The sequence below is a fragment of the Gobio gobio genome (assembly GCF_949357685.1).
Source record: "Gobio gobio genome assembly, chromosome: 4".
Taxonomy (NCBI): Eukaryota; Metazoa; Chordata; class Actinopteri; order Cypriniformes; family Gobionidae; genus Gobio; species Gobio gobio.
The window spans coordinates 2,882,356-2,895,743 of record NC_137100.1 but is presented as its reverse complement, the minus strand read 5'-3'; the positions used below and the strand labels follow the sequence as shown (position 1 = coordinate 2,895,743).

The following is a 13,388-nucleotide window of genomic DNA, read 5'->3' as shown; positions in this document are numbered from 1 at the left end:
GAGAATGATACCATTTATGTGTTCTGGGAAAAGAAAGCTAGTGTTTTATCAAAAATGTATGTCACAAATCTGACAATATAATTTTAACATCAATGTATTCAAACAAAAAAATGTAATGGCAATATTTAAATACCAAAAACTCTTTGCTTGACTTGCTAATATATAGTTACATCAACCTAAAACTTCAAGAACATCAACAGGTAAACAAAGACACCTGGGGCCTGTTCTTCGTACGTTGCTTATTACATCTGAGATGATTTGACAGATCCCAGATCTTTTAATCGTGATAACTGATCTCTGGCTAATTTGGTTCTTCAAACGAATTTGCGGATTGGATTAAAATATCTGGATTAAATGATCTAAGATCACTGAGCGTTCTTGTGTTCCCTGAAGAGGGCGGATGGATCGATACTCGAAACCACGATCAGTAAAGCAGCGATTGGCTGGCGGAAAGACAGCAACGTAATGACATCATATAATTAAAAAAGCCACCTGGCAAAAAACTTGACAAATTATACAATAAAAACCCCACGAATTTCTGGACCTTTATAAGGAAACAGCCAAACCACCAAACCAACATAAAAGTTATTATAGATAAATGATAAATGTTTTTTTAACATGATTACCACTTATTTATATTCACGATTTTATACAGTATTTGTACACCCTTTACATTTTTATTTCAATGTTGTAATTTAATTTTTTATTCATTTTGGAGCAGATTTGTAACGTGACAGTATTAAAGTTTCTTAAGGGTCAAGATCAAATTATCTGCATCTCTTGCGCTGCATCAAGCCATCCCATAATATCCGTGATCACTTAAATTAATGCACGGCTCAGAGTAACTGTACAACATGTGTGTAAACCTCCAATAAAATTATAAAGTAATTATTCCATCACAAATAAATCGCTCAATCAAGTGGCTGTGTCTATAGTATTATACACAACATTATATACATTCTCATATACATATACAATATCAATTTTTTATATTATTATTATTATTTTAAATGATTATTATTGCCCCTGGTTCAGTAATGAACTCTTGTAATAAAGTAGCAGTGGCTGGGACAGATTTTAAGTATCACCTCAAGATGCGATCTAACCCTGTTTACATGAAATAAGCCGCTCATGAGCAGGTTTAAGATTATGGACCTGTTGCTATGACAACAAGTCCAGGATGAGCTTCGAAGAAACAAACAATCCGAGATCATGCCAAATCGTCAACAATCAAATCCGGCTAACTGAGTTAGCGACGTACGAAGAACCGCCCCCTGGACTAGGGGTGGACGATTATTTTTGTTATTTTAATTTATCTTTGTTATTAAAAATAAGAACTAAAAACAGTAGTCTTCACAATCACATAAACATACGCTGATACATAATAAAGCTACTAATGTTAATCAGCCAAGAGCACTGAGTGATTTTCTCTTGTTCGTTTGTTGTTTGACAGACAGCGGCAGGTTTACTGTATTAGGCTGCTGTCACTTTAAGACCTAATGCACGGATCCTATTAACCCTTGTGCACTGTTCGATTTCTGCTTACACCCCTTATGGTCCGGGTCAAATTGACCCTAATTGGATTCAATACAATTCCCCAAAAATCACACTATGAAAAAGCACATACAATCAGAAACAAACAATTAACTTTTAATATCAATACTTTTCACACATTACAAAGAATAAATATCTGAATTTACGATTTATAAAAATAACTTTTAACCATTTTTATTTTTATTTTTAAGATTGGCCCTTAGGACACTTGCCTTTATACATTTAGAACAATACTATCTTAGTCTAAACCTAAAGAAATCTTGACCAACTATATAGCATTTGAAAGCTTTCAGACTCTAATTTTCATATTTGGTGACTGATTTTCAAAAGAGATGACAGAGCAGGAGATAAATAGCAATAGATTTGTCATTTGTGATGCGGTACCAATCTATAACGCACGTTTTGACTCTGTCCATATGTTTTTTTATATGCATTTTAGAGATTGAATTCAAATCAAATATTAACATTACTGCCCAAACTACTTCTCAATAGGATGTCTACTTCAAAGATATTTTGAAAAGTATGAAAATCACTCAAACCATATATGGAAATCGAAGAGTCTACATGTCATCTAGTGGAAAATGTTGGTACTGCGCACAAAAACTTTTTTTTTTTTGAGATATCAACCTAAAATTTGGTACAGAATTTCAGATATTTAGCTTTGATTTTCATGAGGTTTTAGAATTTAACATGTTTTGTAAAATGTATATTTTATATAAAATATAAAAATATATATGTTATATATTTTCATGTTCATAAACTTCTATAACTTGTTTTAAACTTTACTTTTATGATTTATACAGTGATGGCTGATTTCAAAACACTGCTTCATGAAGTTGTTAATAGTTGAAGAGCTCTGACATACAACAAAGTGTTTTGTATTTTGTGTCTGTACAGTTGCTTTTGAACAGCTGTCCTATACGGGTCAAATTGACCCACAAACAGCAAGAGTGTATAAAATTTTGATAATCACATTTCACAACGCATTATCATGTTGAAACTTTGCATGCATGTTAATGACCCTAAATGAGAAAAGGTCACACAATTTCAAGAAAAACAATGTGGGTTAGATAGTATTTCAGATAGATTGAAAAAAGAAATTATAGCTCATTTTTACCATTTGTGGCATACAAAAAATATTTCTGTATTGAAAAAATAGCTTCATAGGTTAGTAAAAAACTAAAATAACAAACTATAACCAAGAAATGTTATTATTTTGGGTCTCTACAATTGCCTTAGAACATTAAAATATGCGGGTCAAATTGACCCGTGAACATCACGAACGTAACAGTAAATGTGTGTGTATATGTCAAAACACATCAGCGTGTTGAAACTTTGCATGCATGTTCATGACCCTAAATGAGAAAAAGTCACAAAATTTAAAGAAAAAAAAACATAGGTTAACTGATATTTCTGACAACTTAAAAATCAAAACGGGTCAAATTGACCCGCAACATAACACAAGGGTTAACACACATTCGGTTTCTTTCCCCAACTGATATCGTTCACTTAAAGCATAACCGACTGTGTTTACATGAATACACATTAAGACGGCCATTTTTACATAACTGTGTGTGTATTTGACAGTTTGAGTGTGTAACAAGACACGAAAAAAGAACGGCTTGTGCGCACGTTTCGGTGTGTGTGTGTGTGTCAGACAGCAGTGTTTTCACATTTTCACAATGTTGGAGTAGCCTATCAAAACCATTCAGATAATGCATGCCGTGGCGATATGCATATCACGAACTGGACATTGGCGATATTTCGATAATTTCGATATATTGCGCAGCCCTAATTAACAGTACAGATCTCTAGTTTCAAAAGACAACATAGAGGTGTGCGTGGTATGACCACTGCCTTATATCATGGTACAAGCAACTTTACATATATCATGGTTATGGTCGCAATCACAATGTAGTCATTTTTGCTTCATTCGACAACAATTGAACAAATAAATATGTTCTGCATTACATACTCAAGCAGTAATGTTACTATAGCTAACCTCACAACAACAGCATATCTTGGTATTATGAAACAGCAAATCAAATGTTTCTCATGTATGGAGCAAAAACAACACAACCTCGGCATCCATTTTCAGGCCATCTCGCTCTCTAACGCGGGTCCTAAAGTCCTTGCCAATTTTCCTCTGAGCTTTTCTCTTTTGTAATGTCTCTCAGCCATTTCTCTTTCTACAGTCTTTCTTTAAATCTCCCTCTTACTCTCTCTCTTCCCCCATCATGAGTGGACACGCCCACTTCTGCTGATTGGCTCACTCTCTCTCCTCCCCCATCATGAGGGGACATGCCCCCTACTGCTGATTGGCTCACTCTCTCTCTTCCCCCATCATGAGTGGACACGCCCCCTACTGCTGATTGGCTCACTCTCTCTCTTCCCCCATCATGAGTGGACACGCCCCCTACTGCTGATTGGCTCACTCTCTCTCTTCCCCATCATGAGTGGACACGCCCCCTACTGCTGATTGGCTCACTCTCTCTCCTCCCCCATCATGAATGGACACGCCCCCTACTGCTGATTGGCTCACACTCTGTCCTCCCCCATCATGAGTGGACACGCCCCCTACTGCTGATTGGCTCACTCTCTCTCTTCCCCCATCATGAGTGGACACGCCCACTTCTGCTGATTGGCTCACTCTCTCTCCTCCCCCATCATGAGTGGACACGCCCACTTCTGCTGATTGGCTCACTCTCTCCTCCCCCATCATGAGTGGACACGCCCACTTCTGCTGATTGGCTCACTCTCTCTCCTCCCCCATCATGAGTGGACACGCCCACTTCTGCTGATTGGCTCACTCTCTCTCTTCCCCCATCATTAGTGGACACGCCCACTTCTGCTGATTGGCTCACTCTCTCTCTTCCCCCATCATTAGTGGACACGCCCACTTCTGCTGATTGGCTCACTCTCTCTCTTCCCCCCATCATGAGTGGACACGCCCACTTCTGCTGATTGGCTCACTCTCTCTCTTCCCCCCCCCATCATGAGTGGACACGCCCACTTCTGCTGATTGGCTCACTCTCTCTCTTTCCCCCCCATCATGAGTGGACACGCCCACTTCTGCTAATTGGCTCACTCTCTCTCCTCCCCATCATGAGTGGACACGCCCACTTCTGCTGATTGGCTCACTCTCTCTCATCCCCATCATGAATGGACACGCCCACTTCTGCTGATTGGCTCACTCTCTCTCCTCCCCATCATGAATGGACACGCCCACTTCTGCTGATTGGCTCACTCTCTCTCCTCCCCATCATGAGTGGACACGCCCCCTACTGCTGATTGTTTCTCTCTCCTCCCCCATCATGAGTGGACACGCCCCCTACTGCTGATTGGCCCTCTCTCTCCTCCCCCTTCATGAATGGACACGCCCCCTACTGCTGATTGGCTCACACTCTGTCCTCCCCATCATGAGTGGACACGCCCCCTACTGCTGATTGGCTCTCTCTCCCCTCCCCCATCATGAGTGGACATGCCCCCTACTGCTGATTGGCTCACTCTCTCTCCTCCCCATCATGAGTGGACACGCCCCCTACTGCTGATTGGCTCACTCTCTCTCCTCCCCCATCATGAGTGGACACGCCCCCTACTGCTGATTGGCTCACTCTCTCTCCTCCCCCATCATGAATGGACACGCCCCCTACTGCTGATTGGCTCACACTCTGTCCTCCCCCATCATGAGTGGACACGCCCCCTACTGCTGATTGGCTCACACTCTGTCCTCCCCCATCATGAGTGGACACGCCCCCTACTGCTGATTGGCTCACTCTCTCTCCTCCCCATCATGAGTGGACACGCCCACTTCTGCTGATTGGCTCACTCTCTCTCCCCCCATCATGAGTGGACACGCCCACTTCTGCTGATTGGCTCACTCTCTCTCTCTTCCCCCATCATGAGTGGACACGCCCACTTCTGCTGATTGGCTCACTCTCTCTCTTCCCCCATCATGAGTGGACACGCCCCCTACTGCTGATTGGCTCTCTCTCTCTCTCCTCCCCCATCATGAGTGGACACGCCCCCTACTGCTGATTGGCCCTCTCTCTCCTCCCCCTTCATGAATGGACACGCCCCCTACTGCTGATTGGCTCACTCTCTCCTCCCCCATTATGAGTGGACACGCCCCCTACTGCTGATTGGCTCACTCTCTCTCCTCCCCATCATGAGTGGCAACGCAGGTCCTAAAGTCCTCGCCTGATCATTTGACCCTTTTTTCCAGCAATTTTCCTCTGAGCTTTTCTCTTTTGTAATGTCTCTCAGCCATTTCTCTTTCTTCAAATCTCCCTCTTCCCCATCATGAGTGGTCATGCCCCCCAGCCCAACATATGACCATATAAGCTCAAGGTATTTATGGCTTCCACACCAAAGTATTTGGCCTACATTTTTACGTTGGAGATGTAGTGATAGACTTGTTGATGTCATCATGTGTTTACCTGAGGCTGAGGTGCAGAGTGATATTCCCTCATCACATCCAGAGAGTACAGGTGAGGGATGGGCTGGAAGGGGTTGAGGGCGACTAGCGTACAGCCAGCATGTGTGTAGAAAACCTTCGCACTGTACCTGGCCTGCAGACATTTCAGCACTGCCCAACACACAAAACACCACAGCAGGAATTAAGGGAGCGTGCAAGTGTGGATGGATGGATGGATGATGTGATGGTTGATATTATGAAGCAGAATCTAAAAGCTCCAATCTAAAATTTCACATTTTAACATTTGCCTGAAATCAGGCAATCAAAATACTTAGGCTGCATGCATGTGAGTGTGTGTGTGAGGCTGCATGCATGTGAGTGTGTGTGCGTGCGAGTGTGTGTGAGGCTGCATGCATGCGAGTGTGTGCGTGCGAGTGTGTGTGAGGCTGCATGCATGCGAGTGTGTGTGCGTGCGAGTGTGTGTGAGGCTGCATGCATGTGAGTGTGTGTGCGTGCGTGCGAGTGTGTGTGAGGCTGCATGCATGTGAGTGTGTGTGCGTGCGAGTGTGTGTGAGGCTGCATGCATGTGAGTGTGTGTGCGTGCGAGTGTGTGTGAGGCTGCATGCATGTGAGTGTGTGTGCGTGCGAGTGTGTGTGAGGCTGCATGCATGCGAGTGTGTGCGTGCGAGTGTGTGTGAGGCTGCATGCATGCGAGTGTGTGTGCGTGCGAGTGTGTGTGAGGCTGCATGCATGTGAGTGTGTGTGCGTGCGTGCGAGTGTGTGTGAGGCTGCATGCATGCGAGTGTGTGTGCGTGCGCGAGTGTGTGTGCGTGCGCGAGTGTATGCATGCGAGTGTGTGTGCGTGCGAGTGTGTGTGAGGCTGCATGCATGCGAGTGTGTGTGCGTGCGAGTGTGTGTGAGGCTGCATGCATGTGAGTGTGTGTGCGTGCGAGTGTGTGTGAGGCTGCATGCATGTGAGTGTGTGTGAGGCTGCATGCATGTGAGTGTGTGTGCGTGCGTGCGAGTGTGTGTGTGTGAGGCTGCATGCATGTGAGTGTGTGTGCGTGCGAGTGTGTGTGAGGCTGCATGCATGTGAGTGTGTGTGCGTGCGAGTGTGTGTGAGGCTGCATGCATGTGAGTGTGTGTGAGGCTGCATGCATGTGAGTGTGTGTGCGTGCGTGCGAGTGTGTGTGTGTGAGGCTGCATGCATGCGAGTGTGTGTGCGTGCGAGTGTGTGTGAGGCTGCATGCATGTGAGTGTGTGTGCGTGCGAGTGTGTGTGAGGCTGCATGCATGTGAGTGTGTGTGTGTGTGTGCGAGTGTGTGTGAGGCTGCATGCATGTGAGTGTGTGTGCGTGCGAGCGAGTGTGTGTGAGGCTGCATGCATGTGAGTGTGTGTGCGTGCGTGCGAGTGTGTGTGAGGCTGCATGCATGTGAGTGTGTGTGCGTGCGAGTGTGTGTGAGGCTGCATGCATGTGAGTGTGTGTGCGTGCGAGTGTGTGTGAGGCTGCATGCATGCGAGTGTGTGTGCGTGCGTGCGAGTGTGTGTGAGGCTGCATGCATGTGAGTGTGTGTGCGTGCGAGTGTGTGTGAGGCTGCATGCGAGTGTGTGTGCGTGCGAGTGTGTGTGAGGCTGCATGTATGTGAGTGTGTGTGCGTGCGAGTGTGTGTGAGGCTGCATGCATGTGAGTGTGTGTGCGTGCGTGCGAGTGTGTGTGAGGCTGCATGCATGTGAGTGTGTGTGCGTGCGTGCGAGTGTGTGTGAGGCTGCATGCATGTGAGTGTGTGTGCGTGCGTGCGAGTGTGTGTGAGGCTGCATGCGAGTGTGTGTGCGTGCGTGCGAGTGTGTGTGAGGCTGCATGCATATGAGTGTGTGTGAGGCTGCATGCATGTGAGTGTGTGTGCGTGCGTGCGAGTGTGTGTGAGGCTGCATGCATGTGAGTGTGTGTGCGTGCGTGCGAGTGTGTGTGAGGCTGCATGCATGTGAGTGTGTGTGCGTGCGTGCGAGTGTGTGTGAGGCTGCATGCATGTGAGTGTGTGTGCGTGCGTGCGAGTGTGTGTGAGGCTGCATGCATGTGAGTGTGTGTGCGTGCGAGAGTGTGTGAGGCTGCATGCATGTGAGTGTGTGTGCGTGCGAGTGTGTGTGAGGCTGCATGCATGTGAGTGTGTGTGCGTGCGAGTGTGTGTGAGGCTGCATGCATGTGAGTGTGTGTGCGTGCGTGCGAGAGTGTGTGAGGCTGCATGCATGTGATTGTGTGTGCGTGCGAGTGTGTGTGAGGCTGCATGCATGTGAGTGTGTGTGCGTGCGAGTGTGTGTGAGGCTGCATGCATGTGAGTGTGTGTGCGTGCGAGAGTGTGTTGTGTGTGTACTTGCAATTAAAATATGGCCAATTCTGATAGTTGACCAACATCGTCACTTACATAAATCACACAAGCCTGTCCCCAAGTGCCTTTGCACACACACACACACACACACACACACACACACACACACACACACACACACACACACACACACACACACACTGTACCTGTAGAAGGGGTCACCGGGTTGACTTTAGTGAGGTCATCGTACGTGTGAAGCTCAGCTTCATTGATGAGGAAGTCTCTGATTTCCCCCTCCAGCGAATCATTGAGAGGTTTCCCGAGGCCCTGGGCTTTGAGTCCATTTTCCTGCGCAATGCAAATAAAACTGCTCAGAGCATGCATTCAATCTCTCACTGTGATGCAGCAAACCAATCAGAAAGGTTTCATCCTGCAAGCCCTGATGCGGTTTTGCACAACGATAATTCTTTATATTTAAAAGCCGATAACCGATATATCGGCTAATAAATCCATATATTTTTAAGAATTATAATGGTAACATTAAAAAAGAACAAATATCGTCCGATACCGACATAGTGGCCGAAATATCATGCATCCCTAAATTAAATTAAAAACAATATAATTTAAATATCATGCATCCCTAATATCGGCCGATACCGATATAGTTGCTGAAATGTCATGCATCGCTAAATTAAATTAAAAACTATATCATTTAAATATTGTGCATTCCTAATATCGGCCGATACCGATATAGTGGCCGATTTATTGTGCATCCCCAAGTTTAATTTAAAAAAGTATAATTTAAATATCATGTATCCCTAATATAGTCCGATACCGATATAGTGGCGGATATATCGTGCATCCCTAAGTTTAATTAAAAACAATATAATTTAAATATCCCATATCCCTAATATCGGCCGATACCGATATAGTTGCTGAAATGTCATGCATCGCTAAATTAAATTCAAAACAATATAATTTAAATATCACGCATCCCTAATATCGGCCGATACCGATATAGTTGCTGAAATGTCATGCATCGCTAAATTAAATTCAAAACAATATAATTTAAATATCACGCATCCCTAATATCGGCCGATACCGATATAGTTGCTGAAATGTCATGCATTCCTAATATCGACTGATACCGATATAGTGGCTGATATATTGTGCATCCCTAAGTTTAATTTAAAAAAGTATAATTTAAATATCATGTATCCCTAATGTTTGCCGATACCAATATAGTGGCCGAAATGTCATGCATCGCTAAATTTAATTTAAAAAAGTATAATTTAAATATTATGCATTCCTAATATCGTCCGATACTGATACAGTGGCTGATTTATTGTGCATCCCTAAGTTTAATTTAAAAAAAGATTAATTTAAATATCATGTATCCCTAATATCGTCCGATACCGATATAGTGGCCGAAATGTCATGCATCGCTAAATTTAATTTAAAAAAGTATAATTTAAATATTATGCATTCCTAATATCGTCCGATACTGATACAGTGGCTGATTTATTGTGCATCCCTATGTTTAATTAAAAAAAGTATAATTTAAATATCATGCATCCCTAATATCGTCCGATACCGATATAGTGGCCGAAATGTCATGCATCGCTAAATTTAATTTAAAAAAGTATAATTTAAATATTATGCATTCCTAATATCGTCCGATACTGATACAGTGGCTGATTTATTGTGCATCCCTATGTTTAATTAAAAAAAGTATAATTTAAATATCATGCATCCCTAATATCGGCCGATACCGATTTAGTGGCCGATATATCGTGCATCCCTAAGTTTAATTTAAAAAAAGAATAATTTAAATATCATGCATCCCTAATATCGTCCGATACCGATATAGTGGCCGAAATGTCATGCATCGCTAAATTAAATTTAAAAAAGTATAATTTAAATATCATGCATCCCTAATATCGGCCGATACCGATTTAGTGGCCGATATATCGTGCATCCCTAAGTTTAATTTAAAAAAAGAATAATTTAAATATCATGCATCCCTAATATCGTCCGATACCGATATAGTGGCCGAAATGTCATGCATCGCTAAATTAAATTTAAAAAAGTATAATTTAAATATCATGCATTCCTAATATCGGCCGATACCGATATAGTGGCTGATTTATCGTGCATCCCTAAGTTTAATTTAAAAAAGTATAATTTAAATATCATGCATGCCTAATATCAGCCAATACCGATATAGTTACCGAAATGTCATGCATCGCTAAATTAAATTTAAAAAAGTATAATTCAAATATCATGCATTCCTAATATCGGCCGATACTGATATAGTGGCCGAAATATTGTGCATCCCTAAATTTTATTTAAAAAAGTATAATTAAAATATCACGTATACCTAATATCGGCCGATACCGATATAGTTGCTGAAATGTCATGCATTCCTAATATCGACTGATACCGATATAGTGGCTGATATATTGTGCATCCCTAAGTTTAATTTAAAAAAGTATAATTTAAATATCATGTATCCCTAATGTTTGCCGATACCAATATAGTGGCCGAAATGTCATGCATCGCTAAATTTAATTTAAAAAAGTATACTTTAAATATTATGCATTCCTAATATCGTCCGATACTGATACAGTGGCTGATTTATTGTGCATCCCTATGTTTAATTAAAAAAAGATTAATTTAAATATCATGCATCCCTAATATCGGCCGATACCGATTTAGTGGCCGATATATCGTGCATCCCTAAGTTTAATTTAAAAAAAGAATAATTTAAATATCATGCATCCCTAATATCGGCCGATACCGATTTAGTGGCCGATATATCGTGCATCCCTAAGTTTAATTTAAAAAAAGAATAATTTAAATATCATGCATCCCTAATATCGGCCGATACCGATTTAGTGGCCGATATATCGTGCAACTCTAAATTTAATTAAAAACAGTATAATTTAAATATCATGTATTCCTAACATCGGCCGATACCGATTTAGTGGCCGATATATCGTGCATCGCTAAATTAAATTTAAAAAAGTATAATTTAAATATCATGCATCCCTAATATCGGCCAATACCGATTTAGTGGCCGATATATCGTGCAACTCTAAATTTAATTAAAAACAGTATAATTTAAATATCATGTATTCCTAACATCGGCCGATACCGATTTAGTGGCCGATATATCGTGCATTGCTAAATTAAATTTAAAAAAGTATAATTTAAATATCATGCATTCCTAATATCGGCCGATACCGATATAGTGGCTGATTTATTGTGCATCCCTAAGTTTAATTTAAAAAAGTATAATTTAAATATCATGCATGCCTAATATCAGGCAATACCGATATAGTTACCGAAATGTCATGCTTCGCTAAATTAAATTTCAAAAAGTATCATTCAAATATCATGCATTCCTAATATCGGCCGATACTGATATAGTGGCCGAAATATTGTGCATCCCTAAATTTTATTTAAAAAAGTATAATTAAAATATCACGTATACCTAATATCGGCCGATACCGATAAAGTGGCCGAAATTTCATGCATCCCTAAATTTAATCAAAAACAGTATAATTTAAACTTAAAAACACATCTATTCAAAGCTCATGGTATGCAATTGCACATCTCATAATAAACAATATCATAATTAAGCTCGTTTTATGTCAGCTGTGTTTATGCATCAAAGGAAAGAGCCATATTTATCTGCAACATAATATAATGTTTCATGTCATATTTCTGACATCTTTGAGATAATATTCCTCACTTGAAAGATGTTTGCAAGCAAATGCACCCATTATTAAAAGAACATAATGCAAATATAAGACGCCTTTGTCACGAATATTATGAATATCTCGGTATATCTCGGGTATAGACGGAGTGGTGTAATAATTGCACGTGCTTCCTCTGATTCTGTTGAGACGGGTCAGGACATGCTGGACACAAGCTAATAATACACCGTCTGTTGGACAGACTCGCTCCTAATCCAATAACAAACACAGGTTAACCACAGCAACACTACCTGGAGGAATCCAGACAGACTTCAGTTTGTGTACGGAGATCACATATAGATCAATAACAACACAATTACAGATTCCCGTAGATTTTAACATGATCCTATTTCAACAGCTGGGAACTTTCCGACTGAATCATAAGGTTGTAGGTTGCCTTAACGTCATATAAAGTCATGCCAAAACATAAGGTAGTTTTGTGCGCATGCTCAGATTCGGCTGACTTGCGGAATAATCTGAGCCTGGCCTTAATGGCATTAATCCGCCAATGACAACACGAGCCACGTCAATGAACATGCAAATGAGGTAACACCTGAAAAACATGTTCATAGTAATTAGATTTAATCACAGTAAATCACTTTAATAACAGTTATTGTTGGGATTAATAGAAAACTAGGGCAACTTTTTTTAAGTTATACGTCCTTTAAAAATAAAATGTTTACTGTTAGGACAGGAATAATCAGGGAAGGTATTTTTAGAGTGTTAATAAATCTGCAAATAAATGTGACTTTCACATCACATGTGACTTTGTAATACCATGGTAACATTTGAAGTAGCCTATGGTAGACATGGCATAAATTCAGTACCACGGTTTTACTATTTTATACCACCACGATACGGTAACGTTACTTTTTTGTAACGGACCGCTTTCAGATAAACGTTTATTTTTATTATATCCAATTTGTCAGTTTAACTCTAACAAGTCTTGTTTGTCAATGGCCAAATTTCCCTCATAAACTTTGATATACATAAAGAAAAACTGAGGTAAAATAAAAAGTCAGTGTAACGTTACCTTTTCCTTCGATCGATTTGGTTTTCCAGCTTTTTCAAAACTCCCGAGTGTCCCGTCAGAGCTGTTAACGGTCGAAACGTCTTTATTTCGGAATAAAAGCTTCTGTTTGACATTCGCCATGACTGTACACTTTATAAAGACGCGTTTCGCGGTATTTACTTGTTTATGTCTCTGCCATTGGGTGAGTTATTTTATGTTTTTTAAGCCATGAAGAGATTCCTGAGTGAAGGACAAAACTCCCACCCGCGCGCGACTCACACACCGCCGGCTACTGTACTGACACGCGCACGCAGGAACGT

General features: G+C 41.4%; 1 protein-coding gene across 1 annotated transcript in view; it reads right to left on the bottom strand.

Moving 5' to 3' along the window:
• myo19 (myosin XIX) overlaps nucleotides 1–13,367 on the bottom strand; it is a 59,223-nt gene extending 45,856 nt beyond the window's left edge. The window contains exons 1-3 of the mRNA XM_079816305.1: nucleotides 13,090–13,367; nucleotides 8,502–8,643; nucleotides 5,994–6,142 (exon numbers count right to left, since the gene is read on the bottom strand). Of these exons, the coding sequence (XP_079672431.1) occupies nucleotides 5,994–6,142; nucleotides 8,502–8,643; nucleotides 13,090–13,209 (411 nt within the window). The 5' untranslated portion in view covers nucleotides 13,210–13,367. The remainder of the gene's footprint in view (nucleotides 1–5,993; nucleotides 6,143–8,501; nucleotides 8,644–13,089) is intronic.
• Nucleotides 13,368–13,388: the final 21 nt, after the last annotated feature.